At 31.4% G+C, this 27771-nt stretch overlaps 1 protein-coding gene across 2 annotated transcripts; it reads left to right on the top strand.

Annotated features, from left to right (window-relative positions):
- Window positions 1-27242, top strand: LOC106067952 (GRAM domain-containing protein 2B-like). Of its 2 annotated transcripts, XM_056035659.1 has the most exons (15): window positions 1-209; window positions 2713-2858; window positions 3985-4048; window positions 4527-4586; window positions 8581-8629; window positions 8760-8847; window positions 9503-9606; window positions 9783-9878; window positions 10162-10239; window positions 11620-11839; window positions 13781-13838; window positions 14297-14338; window positions 15792-15902; window positions 16329-16434; window positions 22260-27242. In XM_056035659.1, the coding sequence occupies exons 2-15, from the start codon at window positions 2747-2749 to the stop codon at window positions 22335-22337; spliced, it is 1266 nt and encodes a 421-aa protein (XP_055891634.1). In that variant the 5' UTR covers window positions 1-209; window positions 2713-2746; the 3' UTR covers window positions 22338-27242. The 2 variants fall into 2 exon arrangements, with proteins under 2 accessions (XP_055891634.1, XP_055891635.1); XM_056035660.1 differs by lacking the exon at window positions 4527-4586 and having other exon boundaries at window positions 2-209.
- The last annotated feature ends 529 nt before the right edge of the window (window positions 27243-27771 follow it).

Genomic DNA, 27771 nt, shown 5'->3' with positions numbered 1-27771 from the left:
GTGAAACGGATATTGGACCAAAGGCTAAATTTCCAACTAAATCTAACCAACCTCGTTCTGACTTTCATTGATTACACGGGCAGTCAGGGCAAACGTAACAATAACATAGATCTTGATCAAGAAACCATAACAATGTTTACATTTTTATGTGTAACGTTGACACAGAAAAAGTATGATTATGATGATTCCTTGGAGTATGACCAGTAATGGTAATTCATTGCTTAATTAGATCTAGATCTAGAAATAAATTAATAAGTAGTTTATTGAATATTTATTATAAATAAATTTTACTAGTCGTAGATGTAGGTCTAAGTTAAGATATTAGATATCTATCTAGATCTAGAATAGATAAATAGTAGTATTAGTAGTAGTCTAGTAGTAGTAGTAGATCAGATTGTCTAGTCAAGACTAAGAAAGGCTTAAGACTTAAGTCTAGTCAGTAGTCTTGATTCTAGATCTAGAAGATCAATATAATTATAATAATTATTACTATTAGTAGTATAAGTATTCCTTACTATTAGTACTAATACTAGTAATAGTAAATAGAGAATCTAGTAGTAATAGTGTAATAGTCTATGTCTAGATTAGTAGATCTAAGATATATCTTAATCTTAGATTAGATATCTATCATACTAATCATAGTATTAGTCTAGTAATCTAGTATAAGTATAAGACTAAGAGTGACGTCTAGTATAGTAAATTAATATAGAGTCTAGATCTAGATCTAACTTAAATGTAAGTCTAGAAATAATATTCAATATTATTATCTCTTTACACTCTTATTAGATTATTAATAATTAATCTAGATCTCTATCTATAGTGTCTATACTATACTGTTACTATCACTATTAGTAGAGTATTACTATAAGTATATATTTTATTACAGTATTAGTATTACTATTAATATATAAAAATAATTATTTTGATGGGTAATACTAGACGATATTATGCTGCCCACGCCTGATCCGGTTCTTTCTGTGGTCTTACCGTCAGACAATAGGCTCATAAACCTACTCTCAAAAGCTGTACCATCGCAAATTAATATTAAGCCGAAAAAAATAATAGTTTTTACGGTTTCTTATTGCTGTAATAAAAGTCTCAATGAATGTGTACTTTGATCACTATTCAACTAGAAGAGATATCATTGTAGTAGTAAAATTTGTACTTATTAAGCTGAAAGATATTTTATTTCCGCAACTGATTAAGTATACATTGTTGATGTTCATTTCAAAATCAGTCACTCATTATGATGATTTATCAACTTTCTATATTTAAAGAGAAATACTAAGAGTGGGAAATTTAATACCTACCTTTCAAAGTAAATCCCACAATCATTTTACAGCTGTCTAACTAAACAGTAGGGAATTAGGTCATTTTATTAGGTTTCAGCAAAAGAATAATCAACGAAAATTGTTTTTGTGGTTGTTGGGGTGAGGAATTGACACCATGAACTGACTGCACTGGGTGAGACCCAACCTAGTGATGCCACTGATATTATGTATAAAGTTTTATGTGTAAATATGGATAAATAGAGTTAAAAAAAACATCTTTATTAATTTGGATCATAAAATATTTCCTAGATCTAGTCTAGAGCTTGGTGACTTGCCCACAGTCTGTCAGTTTTTTTTTCTTCTATTAGTATTGATATGGATAATTAGCTCAAGATTTCCATTATATGTGTTTTAAATGTGTTATTTATGTACTGGGTATATATTTTTTTTTGAATAAATAAATAAATATAATAAAAATCTATTTCAATTTGGATAAAATTAAATATTAACTAGATGTGGTATGTATAGATCTATTGAGACTTGTCCACATTCAGTAAGTTTTCAATTCCAATAAACCTTAATTAAATTAATTTGTTTTAATTTTATACCAAATATAACTTTATCTGCTAACAAATAAAAAAGTTATTGAAGTTTAATGATAACACGGTAGTGAACTAAGAATGAGCAAAATGAATAATGTCATCTGAGAAACAGTTAATGAGTAGGTAATAAGTAGGCTGTAAGTATTAAAATCATACTATGCAGATACCATGACATTATTATTATATGTAGATTGAACTGAACTCTTTTAAACACTTTTTACTAGTATTTATATATCATGTTTGTGGTTGAGGTGTTCACTGTATAGTATTAAAACTTACTGGTCGACCAGCGGCGTAGCTTACGCCACTATTTAGCTGGGTCGGCCTTAAGCCACTTCAACCTATGCAACTGCAGTGAGTCCTGTACTTTCATAGGACCCGCGCTAATTCAAGGAGCTCCTGTAAATCTTCAGAAATTGCAAAATATACGAAATAGTCCTTAAAATGTAAGGAAATATATACCGTAGACAAAAATTGGCAAATTTGTCTCCCCTCTTAACTGATTATGATTTAGCTAACAAAATAATCTACACTTCCAAATATATTACTTAGTTGGTGGATTTAGTCAACTTGGTGAATTTATAAATGATTACATTTAGCACAAGCACCCTCTATCAAGCCATGGTTAAATATTCAGGTAAAATAACCAGTAAGTTTTGCTTGATATAAGCTGACATTAAAATTATATCCAAAATAAGTTGTTCTTAATAATTTAAAAAAAAAAGAACATTTTTCAAAATAATTGCATTCTTTATCTCCATTGTTTGACAATTTAAAATAATCTGAGATCTCAAATCTGAGCTAAGAGACATATTTTAACTTGTTGTAATTTGTTTTAGGTACTTAGAATGGCATTATTCATTTAACAGACAAATGGAAATGTCTGGTTCTATTAGAGGAAATGGCAACCATGATATTACAGTAAATAACACAGAAGTTCTAATTTCTGATGCAGTTCTACAGCCTAGTTCTTATATAAATACTGGTAAGTAGCTAGACTATTAAGTGTGAAATACATCAAAGAAGGACAAAACTAAAAAAGATAGCTTTTTTTAATGCCCCATATTTATTGTTATGTCCCTAGCCTGCTTTTATAGTTGTAATGTTTACAATGAATTTTGAAAATTCCTAATGTGGCATATTTGGTTTTTGATTTACCCTTTTTTTATCTATCTTTTTGACCTTTTTTTTTTTTTGGTCCCAAAAAGGTGGGGGTGGGGGAGGTGTTGAGCTGCTTTTGGAGTTCTCATATTATGCCAAAAGACTAGGATATTAAGCTTAGATAAAATTTAGCTGAATTGAATTCTAGGTCTAATGGATCTAATAAGGCTTGTCTAAAGAGGAATGCAGTATTTCCCATGGCTACGCAGCCCCAGCTGTGACCTACATGGATCTAATAATGAGCAAAATAAATAATTCCTTTAGCATATTAGCTTTCACAATGAGCTTGTGATTGTTTTGCTTAAATGTGGAAGCAGGTTCTTAAAATGAAGAAAAGAACGCAGGCTTACACAGCCTTTAAAAAACAAAACAATCAGAACTTTATTCTCAGAAAGCACTCAAGATTATTTAAATACAATTCATTAGTTCAAACAAAAAAGTAAGTATAAAACTACTTTTAAAAATCCTTCTGCAACTTTAAAAAAAATCTATGAACAAAGCCCCCCAATTTGTTTTTATAAAAGGCCACGCTTCTATAAGTCTAATTATTTATTATTAACCTATTTAGTTTGAGGTCTTCTATGAAATAGATTTCCAGAGCTAGAACTTAGTTTATATCCATAAGTCACATGCTGGAAGTTTATTTTCACAAATTAAAGTCATACAAAATGGCCACATCAAATTCTATCACAATTGAATCCATTGAGCTCTCTATGAAACCTGCACATGCTATATACCTGTAGAAAATATGTTTTCCAACTTAAAATTAGTTTCCTTTTGTTTAATGATGTTTAAATGGAGGGAAAAACCTACATTTGTCTTTTTTTTTTTTTTTTTTTTGGGTACTCTGTTTATCAAGACATGCAGTCAGTTTTGGAGAACTGGGATTAATTCAGTGCAGGCTTCATTAGTGACATAAATATATTCTAAAGTTACACTACTATTCACAGGTCAAAAGTTTGCCACAGATATCGGCATAGCCATAGTAACATCAGGAAATAAATCAGATGGAAGGTAATTATGGAAATGGGTTTTTAAATATTGTATGGCATTAAATGTTAATGGTAATAATTTTTTTGATCTGACAAAGAAAGTAGAAATTGGCTCTAGTATAGCATATATATATATATATATATATATATATATATATATATATATATATATATATATATATATATATATATATATATATATATATATATATATATATATATATATATATATAGACATCTTCAACATTATTTTGTCTTCATATTGTTTGGTTTTTTGTCCTACTGTTACTTTGTGCTGAAAACTCCAGAATTTTAATTATTTATAGCTCCAGATTTTAAATAGCTTATAGTGTCAGTGAGTATATTTTCTCAGGCTCAATCATTTTCATAATTTTTTTTTTTTTAAACCTGTTAAATTAACATCCTTTCATGTTAGATATTCTTAAACTATTAAGTTGATGGAGTGAATGCCCAGATATATTGCTCTGATGTTTTTTCAGACGTCTTATTTCCAGAAATATGTCAACTGTAGGTTCGGAAACCCCAACTCAAAAAATGTGGTAATTTTTTCTAATAAGTTGAAAGTGCAATATAGAAAAAAACAACAACTTAGCAGCGGAATTTTGTGAATAAATTTTTTAGCATCAAAATATTAGTTTAGTTGGTTTTTTTTTGTTTTGTTTATCAGTGTGCCACAACTTTTATCTTTCTTGAGTCACAGTAGTGCACTAAAAGTAATCGTTGCAATTTAGCTATGAATAGAGAATAGCTGCAATTACTTTGTCACTTTTTAAATTCTGTTTTCTTCAATTATTACATGCAGACAAATATATTTCGAGTTGACCAAATAAACTCAGCTATAAGAAAATAATGGCAAGTTAGTTAAAGATACCTATAACATTAGTGTAAGTTAAGGCCTTTGACATACTTTTGAACTTAATGAGTTACTGATTTGTTAGCTATTTATTGTATTGCATATCTTTTTGTATATCATCTTTCAAACATATTACTAATCTTAAAAAAACAACAACTTGTAACTTGGAACAGAAATGAAACTTTTCCTTTTTTTTTTTCTGTTCTTTTTAAAATTGTTATCCTATGTTAAGCAAAAGGAATCAATAATTTGTGCTTGTATCTTCTGATTGATGCATTTAGTGAAATTGCATGCATTTTGATAAGTTTTACAACTAGTCACATTTATTTGAATCTGTCTCAAAAGGTGGCCCTGAAAACACCACACAGCAGAACAGTAACAAAGTACATTTCCTGTTGGACAACATAATAGCACTGCCGAAAAGGCTGTTTTTCTGATATTCTGGCCTTAATATGTGTTTGAGTTCCTAATATTGACAAACTAACACTTAAGGCAGCATTTTATTATTGGGTGATGTTTACAATATTTAAAACACAAGTCGTTTTGGTGTTTAGCAATTTAATGCTAATAAGTTACTCCAAGACCAGTTTATTAAAAATATCACACAAAATTTATTAACTGTAATAGCTAAATCTTTTATTTAAAGCTATTTAGAAAGCAATTCTATCCCAAAGTTCAGTGTGACTATATTGATACCAGTGTCACATTACTAACAGTTACAAATAAAATTGATTTAGTGATGTAGCATAAAAAGTTGTATGAAATAATGCATAGTTGTAAGGTAACGTCTGTCAGATTTTAAAAAAAATCTTAAAGGAGTCAATTAAAAATCTAGCATATGTAATAAAAAGTTCTGTTTTGATCACAACATTTTATTACTAGTACATTTTTTTTTTTTTTGCATTTCACATCTTCTTTTATTCAATTGAAAAATTAAAAAAAAAAGTAAACTTGACTTTTAAAAAAAAAATTAGTCTGTGCATTCATTAAATTATGAGAAAATAAAGTTTAAATATTTTATTGAACAGACATGCACAGTTGGCCAACACCACCTTTTGAGATTTAGCCTTTTTTATGAACTCTCAAGTGAAAATAATGCAGTCAATATTTTAGGGATTAATGTACTATCTGAAACTTACATAAATCAAAGTTGTTTTTAATGGCATGGCCATTTTTCATTTTCATCCATTTCTTTAAAAGATTTTAGAATACAGCTGTCTTAAATGCTTTTTTATTACTTCAGACATATTTAAACTAATTATCTTACTGCAGATATTTTTTAAAAATACTTTATCACTTGTTTGTATGTTATTTTTTCTTTTTTTAAATAGTGTTTTATTTTTGTTTTAAGCCTTCAAAATATTTTGTTCAGCCTGAAATATGATTGTTTATTTAAGTTTAGAAAGAATGAGAGGCATATGGTCTCTGGATTCCCCTCTGCCTTTTCTTATCTACTAGTAAATTACTGCAGTGTCAGGTTGTTTTGTATTAGGTATAGTTTCCATGTTCTACAAACTAATATGCGCATTGCTTTTTTATTTATTCTTTTATGAACATTCACATTGATGATTACATCACTTTACATTGGTCAAAGAGTTCAAGAAGTGTGTACAAGTCTTTTCATTATTAACTTCAGTTCTATGTTTTCATTGATTCATTTTAAGATTGGAAGTTTCTACAAAAAAAAAAGTTTTACTTCTAAAAATTTTTTTATGTCTGAATTGTATGTGTAAGAATGTGATATAAATATTTAATTTCATTTTTTCCTTTCTAGAAATAATTTTAATAAGCATGTTTCAGACATGCCTACAGTCCCGCATTATGCGGAACCATCCCGCAAAAGCATCAAAAAAGCTCACATGTTCCGCCGTTCCGCATTCACGATTTTTTGTTCCGCCAAGTCTGAATTCCGACACAAAAAAAAAAAATCGCCGATTTTTCATTATTTATTAATAATGCGAAATGAAAATACTGAATGCAAAATAAAATATATCTAGGTCTGTGTTTATTGTTTACATTTCATCTCCCGGACCCGGTGTGTCCTAAATTTACGAAGATATGGTTGAGCTAGATCTAGACATAGATCTACATCTAGATCTAGTACTCTAAGTCTAGAAGATCTAGATCTAGTACTCTAGGTCTAGATCTATTCTTAGAATCTAGTAAGTGCTAATAAACCTAATTTTCCATTCAAATCCCTTTCTTTTCCCGACAAAGGCACTATTCTGACTAACGTGACTAACTCAACTGGTTTCTTAGGTAATTCTACTAAGAAAAGGATTTTTTTTCAAATAGGTTATTAGAGATCTAGATCTAGACCTAGATCTAAATGATAAATGTAATTAATTAACTTAGACACAGTAAGGCTAAGGCCCAGATCTAAATAAGGCTATATTATCTACTTATTACATAGTCTAAATAAATTAGTATCTAGATCTAGCACTAGATTACTAGATTTAACTAGTTACTAGATCTAGAGTCTAGATGATACTAAATCTAGATCTATCTTAGTATCCAGAGAAATAGACTTAGAAGTTGATAGATCTCTAGATTTCTATGTATCATTATCATATGTAATAAATTTAGTTCTGAATAAGTCCATAGATCTAGACATAAATATTTAGATCTAGATCTATAATATATTTATTATAATCTGTGTTCTTAGACTTAGAGGACTTATTAGATGTAGGTCTAGTCCTAGACTAGTACTACTAGTAGACAGACTCTTAAATTATTTTAGGTCTAGCACTAGAACTAGAGCCAACATCTAGAGTGACTAGAGTAGAGCCCTAGAAAAGGATAGATAATCAAGTAGATCTAGAATAATCACATAGGAGTTAGAACTATTGATTTCAAACAAAGGACATAATTATGAATTAAAGGTTTTCTTACTTTTAATTATATTATACTATTTACATCTAATTTATAAAAAGCAAACTAGTATTGTTATTAAAGTAGGCTAATATAATTGAAGTTTTATTTATATTGGGTACAGTATGGCTGACTAACATAAACGCGCATATGTTCCACATTGGGGCCCAAAATTCCACATTTTCAACCTGAGTGTTCCACATTCTGGGTCTTGGGGGTAGGCATGTCTGATGTTTTAAAATTACTAGTACATTTTTTTTGGTCTCAGTATTTTCAAGTGATGTTGAATATTTATAAAATCAATTTTTTATTCTATAATAAGAAAGCCATATATTTCACTATTCTTGAGTTTTACACCTAAATGTGGTATTCTTGATTTTTACTGAACCTTTTAAGTACCATCTCAAAATTATCAGGAAATAAGTTGAAAAATAGTTTTATTTCTTAGCGATTTACAGTTGGTAAACAAAAAAAAACCCTTTAATTTTAATTTCTGCTTTAATGCTTGTTTAATGAAATCAAAATTTCATTATTTACACTCTTCATTTAAAAGACTAACAATTTGTTGCTTTTTTCTTCATTACAACTAATTACAACAGCTTCCTTTTGTTAAACTTTCCCTTGTACATTGTTTTTGTCTTCTACAAGGTTTAGATATGTATTGAAAGCATAAGTACACAATATCTCTTGAAAACAAACAATCAAATACATTGTAGAACTTTGAGGATACTTTTTTTTCATGACATTATAAATCAATATTTAATGTAGTAAAGTCTAGCAGTTAATTACTTATGTATTTCTATTGACAGCCCAAGTCCAAGTCCAAAAAGCCCAGCAAAGAAAACGCCAGAGTTGTCTGTAAGTTTTTCTTTACATGATATTTTAAGGCTAACTACAGTTTTTGACAAGAATGTTTTTTTTTGGTGGTATACTACTTTGTTTCATTGAATTCCTTATTCGTTTCATTAATGTTTATTTTTAACCTTAGGATGTGCCAGGTAACATAAACAAATCAAGAAACAAACGTTTTCACAAGCTGTTTAAATCTGCTCCAGTGGAAGAGTACCCAATTGAATGTAAGCTAATTTTGAATTTGCCATGAGAAAAACAAAGCCATTGGGTTAATCATGAAGACATAAAAGTTTGCCATGAGATAAACCAATCTATTGGGTTAATCATGAAGACATAAAAGTTTGCCATGAGATAAACCAATCCATTGGGTTAATCATGATGACATAAAAGTTTGCCATGAGATAAACCAATCCATTGGGTTAATCATGAAGACATAAAAGTTTGCCATGAGATAAACCAATCTATTGGGTTAATCATGAAGACATAAAAGTTTGCCATGAGATAAACCAATCTATTGGGTTAATCATGAAGACATAAAAGTTATTCCTTTTTTTTTTTTTTTTTTTTTGTAGTACAATGTTCAAAATCCTTAGTACTTTAATCACCATCAGTCCCTTGACTTTCATTGTAGGGGTGCTGTGACAATTCGAATAACTAAATCCCTCCACTTTTCCTGGTCTGCAGTTGTTTTTTTATTGGTCTTGGGTCTTGTTGTTGATTATAATGTATAATGAAATGTATAATTACTTTATATTCCATAATCATAATCCATAATCATATATCATATATTCCATCATTATGTCAAATGTCTTACAATAGTTTGATAGAAAAAAACTTTTTTTGTACAATTGATTGATTTTTTAAAAACTTATTCACCAGCTTTTTCCTGTGCCTTCAAGGGAGATATACTTCTTCATGGTCAGTTGTATGCCTCTCATAATTGGCTGTGCTTTTATTCAAAGATCAAAGCCAGAGGACGCTGTGTAAGTCTGAAGATGATTTTAATTTAAACAACTTTATGAGATCAGTGGACATGGAGAGAGGCCATTTAGTCTGTTTAAATTTTAAAACATTACATGTGTAAGTTAATTTCTGGTGTTTATTTCTAATAAGGTGATTTTAATGAAGTATTGTTAATGAAATGATAATCTTTTTTTAGATTGAAATTCCATTGAATAAAGTCATAAGTATAACCAGGGAAAAATTAGCTCTTATTATTCCAAATGCCATTGGAATACAAGTTGCTGATCATAAGGTAAATGTAGTCATTTGCAAAATTACTATATTTCTTAAATGTCTAGGTTTAAAACATAAAACCATTCAAAGAATTTTATTTTTTTTTTTTGGTTCAAGGTGGTAGAAAGATATGATGCAATGGCGTAGATACTAAAGAATTTAATTTGCTTTTTTCATATTTTAGATTAAACAAAAGCAAAATACATTGCTCCTTATGTAATAACTCTCAGAATCAAATGAGCTAGCACATTCTTTAAAATGTATGTTTTAGTTATGTTAAAAATTTTTTTGATTCTTTTCAGTATGTTTTTGGTTCATTCATGTCCCGAGATTCTACTTACAAAAAACTGGTGACTCTCTGGAAACTCAATCAAGAAATGGTGAGTAAATGTATCAGATTTTATGAAATTACCATCTATTTTTGTGATATTCATAAAATATAATATTTTAGGTTTATTTTCATTTTAATTAGTTTAACTGTATAAAAAAATATACTCATGGCTTGAATATAGGGAGTAATTATTATTTCACAGGTTATAGGTAATTGGCCATTTTGTTTTCCAGCTGTCCTTTAGAAGTAACTTTTTTTTTGGTTCTTTTTTGTTGTATATTTTTAAAAATTAAAGAACACACAGCTTTGTATTTCCTGTTTACTCAAGGCTTACAGCAAATTTATTTAGAAGCCATTCATCTGAATTGTGTTGTGAAATACACAAGATATGCTATTGTTTTGTCCATTATTTTTGATAAACTGAAAAGATAGCCAGTGTATATAAATCATCCATGTTAATTTATTCATAATTTGTATTAGATCTAAATTGTTTTGCATTTTAAAATGCCACAACTATAAACCAAGTTCTAAATATATATAATTTTAAAGTAGCTAAATTATACATTAAATCAAACACTAACATTTACTTGATTGAACAAGCTTGGTTCCTGCTTAAGAATGAAATTTTCTAAGATACGATTATCTTTAATCAAAATTTGTAGCACATTCTGTCTTGTCATCCACATCTAAGTGTTTGAAATTTTGGTCTTAAAAAAGCTCTCATGGCATTTTATTTCAAGACTAAAGTGTGTAACAACTGCAGCGTGTCTCTGGCTTGTTGTACAACTCTACACTACTCCCATATCATAAAATGTTTAATTTCTCTTGTAAGTTGTTAAGAGAATTTTATAGCAATATGCAGTTAGGAATGTTAAGGTTTTTTAGTGATCATATATATATATATTTATTATTGCACTAACAAATAAAATCAAGCACTTTACAACAGATTCATGTTGCTTATCAAGGCACTGTGAAGTATTTGCAATTTTTGTTGGCCTGCTTTAATGTTACTTCAAATAAAATGAACGGTTGTTTTGTGTATGGAATTTTTTGTATGGTATCAACTGTTTTTAATTATTACAATTATTATTATTTTTATTTCTAAACAAAAATAAATAATAATACTGGTGACAAACAAAAAGTAGTTTTTATTTTACATAATGTTAAGCACATTATGTTTTCTCTGGAGTATACTTAATTGACTTTTACATGTGAAAATAATTCTTGTTTGTGATGAGTAGAACACATTTTTTTGTTATTCCTTAAGGTTTCTCAGAAATAGTTTGATAGCTTTACTTTAGCTTCTTTGAATCAATCAACAAAAGCATAAGCTAACTGAGTGTCCACTACATTTCCTGACAATGAATGAAATTGTGCTTAAAAGAATAACTTCTTCACCCAGATTTAGACTAAACATTTCTTCCACCAGATGGGAAGTGAAACACTAGGCCTCATACCTGGGGAAGTGTTAGCCCATATAGACAGTGAGGTCACCACAGAGTCAGACACCACAGAAGATGATGTAGATGCAGCAAGACCACTAGGAAGAGTCCTTAACTCTGTCATTCACCGCAGAATGGAAGTTGATGCATCCAAGATTCCAGATTCTACAGTGATCATAAATCAACCTTCCTTAGTGAGCCAACAGTGTAAGCTGATCTCATGACAACTTTTTACAAAGCTTATATCAGCTCACTCTGTCTGTCTGTCTGGTAAAAAGTGTGTACATATTATTTTTCCCTCACTCATTCTCGGATTAAGCTGAAATTTACATTGACATAAACAAAAAATGAATCAATAAAAAAAACAAAAACAAATTAAACAATAGCAACAAGGGAAACTAATACTTCAGTATTCACAGATATGGCGAAATTTGTTGGGTTTAGTTCCCTTAAATAATTGTTAATGCTATTTCTCCCTCAAACATTCTCTGATCAAGTTGATACTTTAAGCAATTATTTATTGTAGCTAACAAAACACAAATCAATAGACAAAAATACTCAATTAGTCAATGAATTATTTCTCATTGATTATTTTGTTTTTTAGTGAATAAGGGAATTAACTTGTATATTATTGGTAGATGTATATGTGAATGCATATTGGTATTCTCAAAACTAAGTATGATGACCCTAAATCCACCAGGAGATACTTAATTAACTGAAGAATTTTCAGAAATAAAACACTTTGAATCCTCCAATTGAAATCAGGAAAGTATAATTTAATTGAACTTAATAGAACTAAATTGAAATAATAGATTCACAAAAGTAGACATAATATGTAGTATAAAATATTTTGAATGACCAAGTTTATTGTCTAATCTTGTTTACATACACTTTTTGTTTAAAAAAATGTTAGCTACTATATCATTGAAGAATGTGCTAAAAATGTCAATTTCTTGGCTATTTTTAGTGCTACGGAAAAATCCATGTCTATTTTTATTAGTATGAATATTTTCTTGAACCTAATTTGTCGTAAACACTTATTTACACAAAACATGAGACCTTGACACCTACATTATGGGACACTTTAGCTTCCCGGTCATTTCATCTTTGGTCACTTCATCCCTGGTCATTTCATGTCCTGGTCATTTCATCTTCAAATCCATCAAATAATAATTATGAAAAGTATGAAATTGACAATATTTCATATATTTATATTCATTTACATGAAAGAAAGAGTGACACATTAAATAAGAATAGAATATAATGTCATTAAAAATATAAAAATTTAACATCTATAGATATAGAGTTAATTGTTTTTGCATGTTAATTGAAATCATTAAGACAGGCTATCTATACTAGGTACAGAAGACAATCCATTGATTTGTATTGCTGTTCATCGTTTGTAATTTCTTGTCCAGTGTTGTTTATTTTTTTTAGGTCAGCATTTATTAGAATTAAAAAAAAAGGTTATATCAGACTTTGAAATGACACGCTCATATTCAAAGAGCGATTGATAAATAAAGATTAAGTGAAAGATGGCTGTTGGGAGATAAGTTATCAGTGGCATGATTATAAGTATTCTAATCGTTCTCATCTCTCAAAAGATTTCCACTACATCCACCACACCTTGGCCTTTGATGATATGTTATGAGCGCAGAGTGGCATGGTCATAATTATTCTAATCTTACTTCTCTCCCTCTCAAAAGATTTTCTCTACTTCCACTACACCTTGGCCTTTGATCATTATGTCATACAATATGCACAGGATAATATTGACGTTCCTACGTCAAATAGAAACAATATAACTAAATACAAACCCCGTATTACAATATATCAATTTATTTACATATATTATTTCATTTCTCAACAAGTATGAAGAGAGTAGGGGGAACACTATAAACAATATAATAACGTCTAAAATATCAAAAAGCATTCTAAATAAACATATTTATATATTAGATGAAATAAGGGCTTAAAGGTAAAACCTTATCAACACAAGTACACAATGACTAAGAAAAAAATATTTAATTAGGGATGAAGTCACCGGGGATAAAATGACTGGTCATCAACACATTAGCTTCTTTGTTGTTTTTTTTTTAATCATGGTAATGATTATTTTATTAATCATCTATCTAATCTTTATTCCAGGTATAAACTGCATAAATATATTGACTATCTTCTACTCTTTTTCATTAAAACTACAAAGGTTTGTGCAAGTCTTTATTTACGCCTAGCTTTAAAGTTATTCAATAAATGCCTAAGAATCTTTTACATCACCATAAACTATTCAGTAATTGAAATGCATGCTTTTCAATTCTAAGGGAAAACATTTTATTGTTCTGTCTGTAAACATGTTTAGTGTAACTTACGAAATAAAGGAAACAAAAATACAAAAGAAAATGATTGAATGTGCTTTGCATAAATTAAGTACCGGTATCATACATTAACAAGCTAGAAAAAGAAATAGAAATATGTAATAGTTTTTATTACATTTTTTATTATTACACAATTTCTTACACAAACCAAAAAGCAATCCATAATAATTATTTATTGTTTAAAAAAAGTTTTTGTCAGACTACCAACTATATAATAGCATTTCACAAATTGTGAAAACAAAAACATAATTACACTTTGTAGAAAAGAATTTTTTTTTGTTTGTTTCAGGATACCACGTACTAATATGTTACTTGGTGTTTGCACTATACTGTAAGACTTTACAAAATTTGGTTTTCTTTAGCTTTAGTCTTAGATACTTCTACAAAGTTACTCATCGACTTGATTTGGAAAGTCTTGATTTTATTTGTGCTTACTCAGCAACCCATCAATTTGTATTATTTATGAGCTGAAAACACAACATCTATTAGATTAAAATGCCGGTATTAAAATTGTGTTGATTAGTTTAACATATGGCAAATAAATCCTAACTAAATTCATACAAATTATGTTGTTAATAAAGAAAATTATATAACATATTTTTCCATTTTTTGAATCACCAAGAATCTTAGCTTAAACACACTTTGACCTGAAGTCTTTAACTTATCTAATGCAATTCAATTTATCCAGTAAATGTTGAGTAATGACAGACCTTCACCTTCCTCCTTATTTAGCTGATTTACTTTCAGTCAGTGAAATATTGTACCAAAATAATATGTTTTAATCAAGTAGACCTTTTGTATGTTAGTTCTCCCACTTCCCATTCTCAAAACAATTTGAAACTTTACACAATTATTCATTGTCACAACACATGAGTTAGTGAAAAAAATTAACCAACTAGTTAATCTATTAATCGTAATTAATATTTATTTTGTTTGATTTAGAAAAAGTACTTGTTTAGAGAATTAGGTCATTTGCTAAAAATTTAAAACTAACATTAGTCTATAAAATCTTCTATCTATATTAGCAATCGAATAGCTCAATGATTAGCATGTCAGCCTTCCATCGTGGAGGCTCAATACCTTGAGTTCAAACTTTAGTAACTTTAAAAAAAAATTGCTTTTGAAAAGGCAACACAAAAACCTCCCAAATACAACCAGCGCCCCCGCCCCCCTAAAAAAAACAGCAACTGCTCCACAAATGTGATGGGACCTTAGTGCACTGAGCCTGCTATAAGCATGAAAAGTTGTGCTAAAGTGAGATTAACAACAAACATGAATAAAAATATTTCCAATAGCACAAATCTGTCATTGTTAGTATAGATCTATTAAAATTTAATTAAATGATCATTTTAAAATAATAGTTGCAGTTTCACTCAATATAAGCTTTGTTTTAAAATAAAGTATTTTGTAAACATTTGACTTGTTCTTCTGTCATGTTATGTATTGAATTGATTACAATGAAAAGCCCTAGATTTAAGTCCATTTAAAAAGATTCTTTGAAATGGTTGATTCAGCTCTCTTTTAGTCAATACATTTACTTAGGAGTTTTATTTATGTCCCCTGGAAATACAGTATGATACTGCTTATGTAATAACTGAATTATTGTCAAGATAATTTAACACAAGTTATTATAATTGATATCCCTTTTTACATTCTAACTTATTTACTTGGAAATATATTTTCATATTTTCTTTCTCCACTTCTGAATGTCTTGCCTTGATGTACAAAATATAGATTAACTATTCTAATCTAGATGTGATAACTACTTGACTGTTCGTTTCTAGTGTGTTCTTCTTGCTGTTGTCTGCCATGGGTCTCACATACAAGATACTTCTACTTCAGAGTAAGCTAGAAATGAAAACCATCTGGAGTCCTCATGCCTCTATCAACATTAGGTTAGTTCAGTGTTTCTCACATTTTTACCTGTGGCCCCCCACTAAGCTAAAAAACAACTCATTCATTCTCCCTCCTTAGCCAGATATGGCATCTTGGTGAGTACTTTAAGATCTCGGAGGATTTACGAATATAATGAAAGAAATCATACCATTTTTATACTAGTTTCTGTTTTTTCTTTGACATATATTTTTACGATAGGTTAGTAATCCAAGCTTACTTCAATCATTTAAGCTCTTTAGTTTTTTTTGTTCTAAAATAGTGTTAATTAGTTAATTGTTGATAATAGTGAAGCCTTTTGTAAACTAGAAAAGGTTCTTTCTGGAGCCATTTGTGGATTGACTGTAGGTCCTCTTCCTCCCAAGCCAGCAATGTATTTATTTTTGTATGTATAAACAAATTCAAGAACATTTGCTGTTCTCTTTTAGAGAGAGGACTATGAGCAACTTGTATTGGCTACAAATGGAAAGTCATGCCTCTGTTGTGCGCCATCTGCATACAGTACTACAAGCAAATATTCATCTTCTAGAAGAGGTTCAATCTTTTTTTTCAAAGCTTATATCAACTCACTCTGTCTGACTGGTAAAAAGTGTGTACATGTTATCTCTCCCACACCCATTCTCAGATCAAGTTGAAACTTTGCACAATTATTCTTTGACATAGACAAGACATGAATCAATATAAAAATTAGACAATTAATTACTGGTAATTAATTATTTTGTGTAAAAGCAACAAGGGAAACTAATACTTCAGTATTCACAGATATGGTTAAATTTGTTGGGTTTAGTCCCTCACGCATTCTCCGATTAAGTTGATACTCTAAATAATTATTTATTGTACCGAAGAAAACATGAATCGATTAACAAAAATATGCAGTAGTCAATTAATTATTGGTATTTTATTATTTTGTTTCATATTGAGTAAGGGAAATGACTTGTACATTAATGGTAGATATAGTTTTAAAGAAAGAGTTCTTCCCCTTAGATAAGTTTTTTTTTTTTTTTTTTTTTAAAAAAAAGGATTTCTATATTTTGCTTGTTATTTGATGTGATTACTGGCGGTTTAAATTGTTTCTCAGTCATATGGTTAGTGAGTCGGTAAAATGTTTTTTTCATAAATGCATTGGTGTGACTGGGACATAAAGAAGGTCAAAGAATAGAAAGAAGCAATCTTCCCATCCCTCTTTTGTACCATAACTGTACTTAAATGTTTCTCATCTATTTTATGTATGCCAGTTTCAGATTTCTGATTATATCCTTATTACACATCTGCTTCAATGCATCTAGGTGTTTACTTGAAGCAGATTTCAGAGACTTGAAGTTTGTCACACTGAATATTACAAATATTATTACAATTATATTGTCCCTAGGCTTACAAATAACGAAACACCATGTACCAGCACATAATATATTTGAGAATCATTGCATAGAGTGTCTATTGAATGCACTTAAAGGATAATTTACAAAATTAGAAACAAAGAAACAAGAAATGGTTCCAATATAAATTACTAATACAATATTACACATATTGGTGGCTGAGTGGTAAAGTGCTTGTCTTCAGTACTGAGGGTTCTTGAGTTTGAATCCTGATAAAAACTAATATGTTATTTAACCTTGGTTAGGCCAATAATAGAATATGCAACTCAACTCAAAAAAAACATTGAGAAACTGGACTTACTTAGACTTAGGTCCTCCCGCGCCGTTCGGCGCATTGGGCGGCAAGCTGTCTCCATAATGATCTGTCACTGGCAATGTCTGAAGCCTCCTCCCATCTGGTGTCCACTGTTCTGAGGTCCTCCATGAAGGTGTGTCGCCAGGTAATACGAGGACGTCCCTGTTTGCGCTTTCCTCGTTTTGGCTTCCAGGTTATCGCAACTCTTGGTGTGCGTAATTCATTTTGACGTAGAACATGTCCCGCAAACCTCATGCGACGCTCAGTCACAACCTCACTAAGTGTTCGACTCCCAGTTCGGCATAGGATTTCCTTGTTTGAGATCCGGTCTGTGTAACTGACTCCCAAAATCCGTCTCAGCCATCTCTGTTGAGCCACATTTAGTCTTTTCTCAATTTTGACAGATGACTTCCACGTCTCACATGCATATGTAGCAGTTGGAATGACGATTGTGTTGAGAAGGTGTATTTTTGTCTCGAGTCCAATGGCTTGGCTAGTCCAAATAGGCTGCAGCCTTTGGAAAATGCTCCCTGCCTTTCCTATTCGACATGCTACATCATGGTAAGCATCTCCATCATTTGTTATGATGCTGCCAAGGTACGTGAACTTGTCCAGCTCCTCAAGCTTTGACTCGCCAAGTCTGATGGGGACACCCTTTGCCTTATATCCCACTCGCATAATTTTAGTCTTATCCAAGTTTATGCGGAGGCCAATTTTGGGTGCCTCTCTGTCTAGGCTCTCCATCATTTCTTGAATGCATTTATTTGTAGCCCCGAGTAGTGCAACATCATCAGCAAAGTCCAAGTCCATCAATCGGAGTTGTTCATGCCATGGAATACCAAAGGCAGTCTGGTTCATTGCTCTCCTCATTATGTAGTCGATGGCTAGGAGGAAAAGGAAGGGAGATAAGATGCACCCCTGTCTCACACCTGTCTCGATTGTAAAAAACTCTGTTGTTCCCTCTTCTGTTTTAATGCAGCAACTAGACTGACTGTAAAGGCGTCGTAGGATCTGGACGAATTTTTCTGGGATACCGTATTCTCTAACTATTTTCCATAGTGATTCTCGGTGGACACTATCAAACGCTTTTTTGAAGTCCACAAAACTGATCATTAGCCGTTGTTGGTACTCAAGACTTTGTTCTATGATATTTCGTAAAACGAAAATCTGCTCTGTACATGATCTGCCTCTTCGGAAACCTGCTTGTTCTTCTCTGAGCCTTTCATCTACAGACTGTTGAAGCCGTTTCAACAAAACAGTGCTGAAAACTTTGCCTGGGACAGAGAGGAGAGTAATGCCCCTCCAGTTGTTGCAATCTGCCAAGTTGCCCTTTTTTGGAAGCTTTACAATCACTCCCTTTTGCCAGTCCTCTGGGACTTTTGAAGTTCGCCAACAGAGATTTAAGAGATCAGTCATTCTGTTAACAATGCACTGTCCCCCATATTTTAGCATTTCTGCTGATATCATGTCTAGTCCTGGTGCTTTGTTATTCTTTAGCACTGCTATGGCCATGGTAACCTCCTCAGCAGTTATTGGGTCTGTCTTGACCTTGAGATCATTGTCTGGAGAGGGGTCCTTGAATATGTAAGTTAGGTCTGGCGACAGTTGGTTAAGGGTCTCTTTAAAGTGCTCTACCCATCTTGCATCCTGTTCTTCTTTGGTTAACAAAGTTTTGCCTTGCTTGTCTTTTATTGGTGCCCCATGTCCACTCTTTGCTCCAGTGAGATCTCGGACAATACGATGCAGATATATTGACCCTTGAAGAAGAGTGGGCCAACTTCAAAGATACCACTATTGGGTGCGCGGAAGAAGTTATCGGAAGGAGGCGAGGTTCATACAAGGAACGGTGGATACAAGACAGAACATGGAAATTGATAGATGAGAGGAAAGAGGCCAAACGTAGACGAGATCAGAAAAATGAAACACAGGATCGTAGCCTAGCGGAAGAAGCCTATAGGGAAGCAGATCTGAAAGTAAAGAGAAGCTGTCGGCAAGATAAACGGGACTGGATTGAGCAGAAGGGACAAGAGGCACAAGCAGCTGCAAGCAGAAATGAGAAACTGGAACAGACACAAAATAGAGCAGTGAGATTCATAACAAACGAATATTCACATTCGACTAGAGTGACACCTTTAGTAAAATCACTAAATTTAGAAAGCCTTCAGGACAGAAGACTCAAAAGTAAAGTAGCAATTATACATAAAACACTGAACCATAATATTCAAATACAAAAATAAAATTTAATAAAATACCCAGAAAGACACAAAGTTAAAGACCCATTCCTCATCCTATATGCTAGGACAAATTTGTACAAATACTCCTTCTTCCCTAGTGCTATTAGAGCATGGAATGGGTTGCCTGAGCTAGCCAGGAAAACCAGTGACTTGGCAGAATATAAGTCATTGGTTAACATGCATGACTGAATGCATGACGCGTAGGACGTAATCATCTTTTTTGAAGTAACATCTGTATTATATAAGATAAGATAAGAAAGACTGAGATTTTCAACCTTAAGTTTTTAGGACACCCCTTGAGTCCACCCAAATGTAATAGATACCTGATGTATGCAGGGTTCCTGCAGTCTCCTGAAATTTCAGGATGTCCTAGAAAGCTTCAGGAATTAAAAAAAATAATTTTTTAAATCATGGAAATTTCCTGGAATTTTAAACTATTTCCTTGAATGTCCTGGAATTTCCCCAATTGGAAACAAAAAATGGTATTTAAAAAAAATTAACACCATTAAAACAGAGGATGAGCCGGCGCAGGCGGAAATAAATTCGAAATTATCGTTTCTGAGTCTGCGTAGAATGTGTTTACTGCTCCTTGACAATATAAGGTATCGTTCTCAAATCTTTTTTTTTTTTCAGTGAGCACATTGATTTTCATCCAAATTGGATCTACATTACGCATCTTAAGACTTTATAATTTTGAGACTTAATTTTTCCTGTTTCATTTTGTGCCTTTAAATTTCCATCGCACTACATAATCAGATCATATTACTTCTTTGCAATCGGAATTTAATTGACCTAAATAGACCTAGATCTATTTTAGATTTACATTTCTTATTGTATGTATTCGATCTAAGCTACATCTAGAATCTAGTCTTATTCAAGAATTGTAGATCTAATCTACTTGAGATTGTTTGATCATTAAACTGTTGTAGAATATTTGATCTATAGACTACATTTGTATTTAAATATCTAAAGACATATTTAATGCACTGAGGCTTGAAAAAGATATAGCTGGATCTTGCCTTCAAAAATTGTCTGTCACTGACCATTAAGCTTTTTGTCATCATTGTAAAAAAAACAACAACAAAGCTGCACTATATCACATCTGAAATCAATTAAACACAAGAGTGAGTCTGGTAAATCAGATGGCGGCTTGATGATTGCACCCATATAAGTCAAAAAAGCTGCCACCTTGGCTGTCACTTTTCCTACACCCACAACTATGCTGGTATCCCCACAAATTCATACAATCTTTAATTACTGCTAAGAAGGCAATCAACATCAAGTCTTTTGAGCATCTCAAGACTGTATGGAAGATGTACTACATATTGCCAAAATTAAAAGCTTCATCTCAATCGCAAAAGTTTTTGCAAACTTTTCTAAAAAAATATTAATGAGATGCGCCATTCTTGCCCTTTTTTACCCAATATTTGGTCATAGTAGCCAAGATTTATGAATCCAGCTGTTTTCAAAGAATGTAGCTCTGTTACAACACTGATTTTGCAGAACTGCTTAGTGTTGATTTGACAGACACACAAATCTTCTACCTCCAGGAGAAGTTGAGATAGGCTTTAAAGCCAAGTCTGCTGTCAAAGAAATTAAAATTAAAGCTAGCGCTAGGGAGGTTTTAAATTCCCAGATGAAGAGCAGAGAGTCTCTGCTAACAACAGTTCTCAAACTCATTGAAAAATGTCCTTTGAAGAACGTAATAGTCCAGAGTTTAAAATGGTTAAAGCCCAAATACCCATTGCAAGATTTTGATGGTGCGCCATAAAGGACTTAGATGCCACTTTGAGCAACTTGATTCTTCTTGGCCATGTCTTGCAGATGATTGTGATAGCATTAAATCTGAATTTACACAATGGTATGATTCGATTTTAACCTGCTGCTTTTCAGTCCTTCAGTGTCACCTCTGATAGACTGGATACTTTCTTTAGCCAGTATGTGAACACTGAATTTGCTAAACTCTGGACAGTAATGAGAGAAATTTTGAATATCATGAGTATTTATCAAACCTAAATTACACCAACTTTGGCTATTGTTATAATTTTTGCCATGTTTTATATGTCCGGAATTTATAATTTCTCCTGAAAAAGTCCTGGAATTTATATTTCCCGTGGAAAAGTCCTGGAATTTATAATTTCCCCTGGAAAAGTCCTGGAATTCATAATTTCCCCTGGAAAAGTCCTGGAATTTATTTCTCCCCGAAATCTCCTGGAATTTATAATTCCTCATGGAAATGTCCTGGAATTCATAATTTCTCCTGAGAAAAGTGCTGGCCACATGACTCCTTAGTTAACTTTTAGGCATATAAATAGATTAGCATACATTTCTTTTATGTAATAAAAAATATCTTGTGCTTGTTGTTAAAGAAATGCATAAGTAAGTTAGTATTTATTCTAAATAATTCCAAAATAGTAAAAGTTTTGATAAGAGAAATACTGTTATTGTTCACAGGCTCACCTCTTGCTGAAAAGTCTCCACAGATTTCCAGAAACATGTACATCAAACTGCACTCTAGGTGACAAATGTTAAAGTCACTGCTACACTTCAAGCTATGTCACTGCTACACTTCAAGTTTTCTAGATTTGAAGTTAAAGTATGTTGGTTTTATGTGGAATTTTGATCTTGTGTTAAAACAAAACAACATGTCTGTATTAAGATGACATTGCATATCAAGAACATATGATTTGACAAGCAGCACGAATGTTTGTTTGTGGGCAAACAACTTTTGGCATTTCCTGTAGATCTTATGTTAGTACTGGTACTCTATTCCTATCTCCGGCACATGTTTTCAGCTAATCTATTTTAATAGATAAGTGATATCGAATGGCTATGAACTTACATTTATTTATTTTTTTGTTCCTTAGGCTGTGTTCAATTAGGCTGTCCTTATTTTTATCATAGACATTGCTTTTGTCTCTTCAATTCCTTCTTTTGCCCACATTTTTTTTTTTAATTCATCTCTAATTGATTGAAATATCAATTTAGTAATCAAAAGATATTTATCTAAAAACCATGCTTGTAATATTTATTTTTCATGGTTTCTAAGGGGCCAAAAACTTTAGTCCAAACTGTGTCACAATATCATTTTGTTCTTTATAGAGTTAACGAATGGTACATGTATTGGCCATTGATAATTGTCCGGGCTGAAATATGTATTCATTCTGTTAAATATCTTAATTGTATTGATCATCCTTGCATTTAGGTTAGTTCTCATTAGGCATGAAAGGTACTGGGTAGAATTATTAAATAAGGTCAGATAAAGTCAGCACAATTAAAGCATTGAAAAATAGCAAAATATAAAAGAAAGAATATGGGAATACTACAAAAAATATTAGAATATGCCATTGATTGTTTATTTGTATTTGGCAAGTGCTAATTATTTAAAATACTTCCAGTACTTTGTGATTTTTAGTATGAAAATGAAAATTGTTCCAAAATGTTTGTAAGTTTGTCTCTTTAGAATCTCATTTATTTATGACATAAAAACATGATAGTTTTAATGTGTCACTTTTCAACATGGTCCACTGGACCTTTTGTCTCATGAAGCTACTAACAGAATGGATGGGACCAAGGTTCTCTGCTCCTGCCTGTCTATAATCCTTTGGAAAAACATGTTAGAAAGACTTTCCATATCTGTCCTTGTCCAATCAGCTTTTCTTTGTCAGTTTGGTCTGTGGCCTCCTGTATGGTAATTGGAAGTGTGTTTCAACCATCCATGTTGGAAAGTGGGCATGACATGTTTTTTATTTCTTGTATTTACTTTTTAAGCCTTGTTTTGCTTGCTCTTAAGTAATGAAATCTTTAAATTCTTTAAATCATCTATATTGTTAAGATCCCTAAATAAGAAAAGTATTTAAGACAGTGACAAATTTATTAAAAAAAAGCAAGCAGTCCAACAAGATTATGCTAAACATTGAAATCATCAAGCAAAATAGATAAAAGGAAGCCATTATTTCTTACTACTAGGCAGAGTTTGAAGCAGATCAAAATACTATCTTTATAAATACTAGATCTTAGTAAGCATATGCAGAGTTAAATATATAAACATAACTTGATAATTTTGATTTGGTTTGGCCTGATTACATGAAAATATATGTCAACTTTTAATAATTAGTTGTTTGTTTATCAAGGCTGTTTGTTTATCAAAATTTACTTAAATTTACTTTACTTTTTAGTTGGAAAAAATAACTAATTTGCATTACTCTTTATGGATTGTTTCACATATGATGATTCATCTTTTTTAAGTTGATATTTATGAATTGTGATTATGATGTGTGATAATTGTATATGTTGTTTCAGAAGCAGCGCTGTTCATACTATTTAGTGGAACATTTGTTTCTGCTGTTGTTTGTTTGACATTATGATGAAAATGTCTCAGCAAGAACAGCATTAGTTTTTATTCTGTTGTAGTTTCACCCAAGTTCATACAAAAAACTTTTTTTTCCCCTTTTTCCACATTTAAAGGCAACATGAAAAATGCTTTCTTTTTGGAATATTTATTAATATTTTAGCATGTGAAGAATATTTTCTTTTCCCAAAGTTTGCTTTATTTTCTCCCCCCCCCCCCCCTCCTCCTCCCTGACAGAATCAATTACTACAAGAAATAATGCAATAATTGTTCTGTTAGTTCAATAATTTTGTTGAGCTGTACAAACTTGTGAACAGTTTGAAACATCTCTTGACTTTCTATTTGCTCTCTGAGCCAGTTTCAAACTTTTACTTTGTATTTGTATTGGTGATCAATGACTCCTGTCATGGAGTTGTGATGTAAATGTGTACATTATGTCTCTTGTCACAAGGCCTCAGTCAATTACTTTGTACTGGAGTAGTGCCAATACATGAATTGTTTGTATCTTGAATTATTGTTGACTAGTTGAAACATCTATTTACTGTTTAGTTGAAATTCATGTATCTAGTCTTTTATGATATATCTAGGTATAAAGAAAGGATTTCATGCATTGATATGTTTTCCACATAATTGATGTAACATGTGCACAATTTTTGAGTCTTTTCCTTCACTAATAAAATAATAAGGCTTCGGCTTCTCCTCAAGTCTGAAGATTAGTGAGGAATGTAGTATTTCCTTTTTAGCAGCACGTTTATTCTCTTTGGCTACTACTGTTAATGTTTCCCTGGTCATTTTATCTTTGGCAACTTGTGTTATTCTTCACTGGGTGAACACTATACAGTGCCAGATTCTAGTAACCCCTTACACTCTTCAAGCTACGTTATGATGCACTTAATTTCAAGGCAGTTCCTGTTTGTACAGAAAGAAATAGAGTACTTGTACATTTTATTGTATTTCCTTATTTTCATTTATTTAATAGGCACATATTTTGTTAAAAAAGTTATATTATTGAAATGTGGAGGGGGGTTCCCTTGTCTTGATGCAGTAAATCCATCTCTGACTCTATATTTAGTTACATTTTTGGGATAAATGTATGAATTATTTAGGCATCCTTTGAACGTCTATCAAATTTGGGCATTGTTATATATTAAGTCTATTACAAATCTGAAGAAAGATTTTTTTGGAAAGAACTTGGTGTCTCAACTCAAGGTTAGTTCATTTCGTCTTATTGTTTCTTTTTGTGAAGTAGGCTGAAGGAAAATATTTTTGTTTTATTGTTGACCTTCGGGTAACCTGGTTGTTTATGATACTATGGTCCATAGGAATAATTGTTTCATAGAAACAATACTCTGTTACGGGTAAATACAATCATATAGGTATATCATTTTATCTGCAAGGATTATTTTAGTCAAATGTTGACCGTACAAATCAATGAAAGGCTAGATACTTAGATGTGTATATTTTATGTACTTGTTGACAGTCCCAGTGAATGCTTTTCTCTAGTGGATATGTGTGCTATATATATTTATATTTGCTGGCTTCCCAATTTTTTGTATTTCATTATTTTGTTACAAATCTTGCTAGCTGCTGATGTAATCACTTGGACTTCAAATAGAAACTTTTTTTTTTCTAAACCTTTGGTGCTTCTTCATTAAACCTACTGCTGTGCTTTATTACCCAACTGCTGGCTAAGAGGTTTAAACAAATATACAGGTTTGAATTTTTTAAAAATATTTAGCTGTAAAACCAAAATAGCTCAGAGGTTTTCTTTTTGTTTTTAAACTTCCTTCAATGTGAGGTCATTCTCATGCAGGTCCATTGAACATATTGCTAGTTTTACTTTTGAGTTGTAGTACAAAAACAATTGGTGTTAGATGCACTGGTGGTAATGTTCATGTTTATGGGTTACAGGTCATGGGCTTGTAGTTTTTATTTCTGTGTAAAGGTGGTGTGTTTGTTGGTTTGTTCTCTGGCTAACATTCAGTTTTGTCTTAGCCTTACAGTGTTTTATTGGTTGCTATAGCAACATTACTTTGCTTATTCTATGATTATAATTTATAAGCAACATCCCCTGCGTGTGTTGACATTGATGAAACTCGAATGTAAATAGTTTAATTGAGCATTTGTTCAAGATTTATTTTTATGCGATGCCAACATGGTTGTAATTTTGATTTGTTTATGTTCTTTTGAATCATTTACTGTTTTTTTTTGTTTTTTTTTTTCAAAATATTTGAATGCTTAATTACAGATAACAACAGTGAGTTATTAGCTGATTTCACATCTAGGTTTTTTAAAGTGTACAAAGAAAACTGTGTTTTAAATGAAATTAAGCCAATTGTTTAAAGATTTTTTAGCAGAATGTTCCGATTCTCACTGTTCAAATGAAACAGTATATTGTGATAATTGGCAGTCATAGTTAAGCATAGCAATGTATTGCAGTCATTGCCAGTCATTTGTTAAGCATAGCAATGTATTGCAGTCATTGCCAGTCATTTGTTAAGCATAGCAATGTATTGCAGTCATTGCCAGTCATTTGTTAAGCATAGCAATGTATTGCAGTCATTGCCAGTCATTTGTTAAGCATAGCAATGTATTGCAGTCATTGCCAGTCATTTGTTAAGCATAGCAATGTATTGCAGTCATTGCCAGTCATTTGTTAAGCATAGCAATGTATTGCAGTCATTGGCAGTCATTTGTTAAGCATAGCAATGTATTGCAGTCATTGCCAGTCACATGTTTTTTATGTCTACTTGGGCATGGGATAAGCTGACTGGTTGTGTGGTTTGCACTCCAGACTGTTGTCATGATGGTCCTTGGTTCAAACCCTAGCCACTGCCATCCCCTGCTTTAGTCCTGGAGGCTTGGACTAGGATGTAACAATCTTTATTTCAGAAGGTATATCTGACAGTCAATTCATGATCCCATTGTAAGAACTTGAGTGCATGTAGAGTTTGGAAAGTCAAATTGTTTGTGTCCTATCTGTGATATCTTTTGGTCATTCCCTCCTGAACACTTGGATAGATTTTTATAACACATTTTCAGATTATGGCTGTACTTCTTATTTTTGTTTTATTCACACACTTTTTTTTTAAATTTCTTGTGGGTTTATGAGACAGGATTGTACTGGCTTGTTTCAAACGTAGGAAAAGATGGCAAATATACATTCATTATTATCTTAACATTGACAAAGGGTTACCCAAGACAAAAATATGGCAAGACAAAATAGTGCAGACGTATTTATGATATGTAATCATAAGTACCAGATTTTAGTAAGTGAAGATCCTGTGTAGGTTTTTTTTTTTTGTTGAGACCTCTACCAAAAGTGTCGTATTTGTAAAGAAATAGAGTACTTCTCATTTACTAATCTTTAAAATGCAGATTTTGCTAAAAAAAAATATTATGTTTTTGTGGTGACCCAGTTAAAGGGTGATATATATAAATATGTGTTTTACAAATGTGTGTAGTAATAAAGTCAGAAAGCACTCTTTGATCAAATCAGGACATCAAATATCACAACGTTGACAAGCTTTGGTGTCTCAGGATAAAGTCTTAGCTGTTGATCGCATTTTAATTCACTGTATGTAGTTTAGTAGGACCAATGTCTACTAGTTGATC

The sequence above is a fragment of the Biomphalaria glabrata genome, chromosome 1, assembly GCF_947242115.1.
Source record: "Biomphalaria glabrata chromosome 1, xgBioGlab47.1, whole genome shotgun sequence".
NCBI classification, from domain to species: Eukaryota; Metazoa; Mollusca; class Gastropoda; family Planorbidae; genus Biomphalaria; species Biomphalaria glabrata.
Note: the sequence above shows the minus strand (reverse complement) of the source record. Positions and strands in the feature narration are given on the sequence as shown.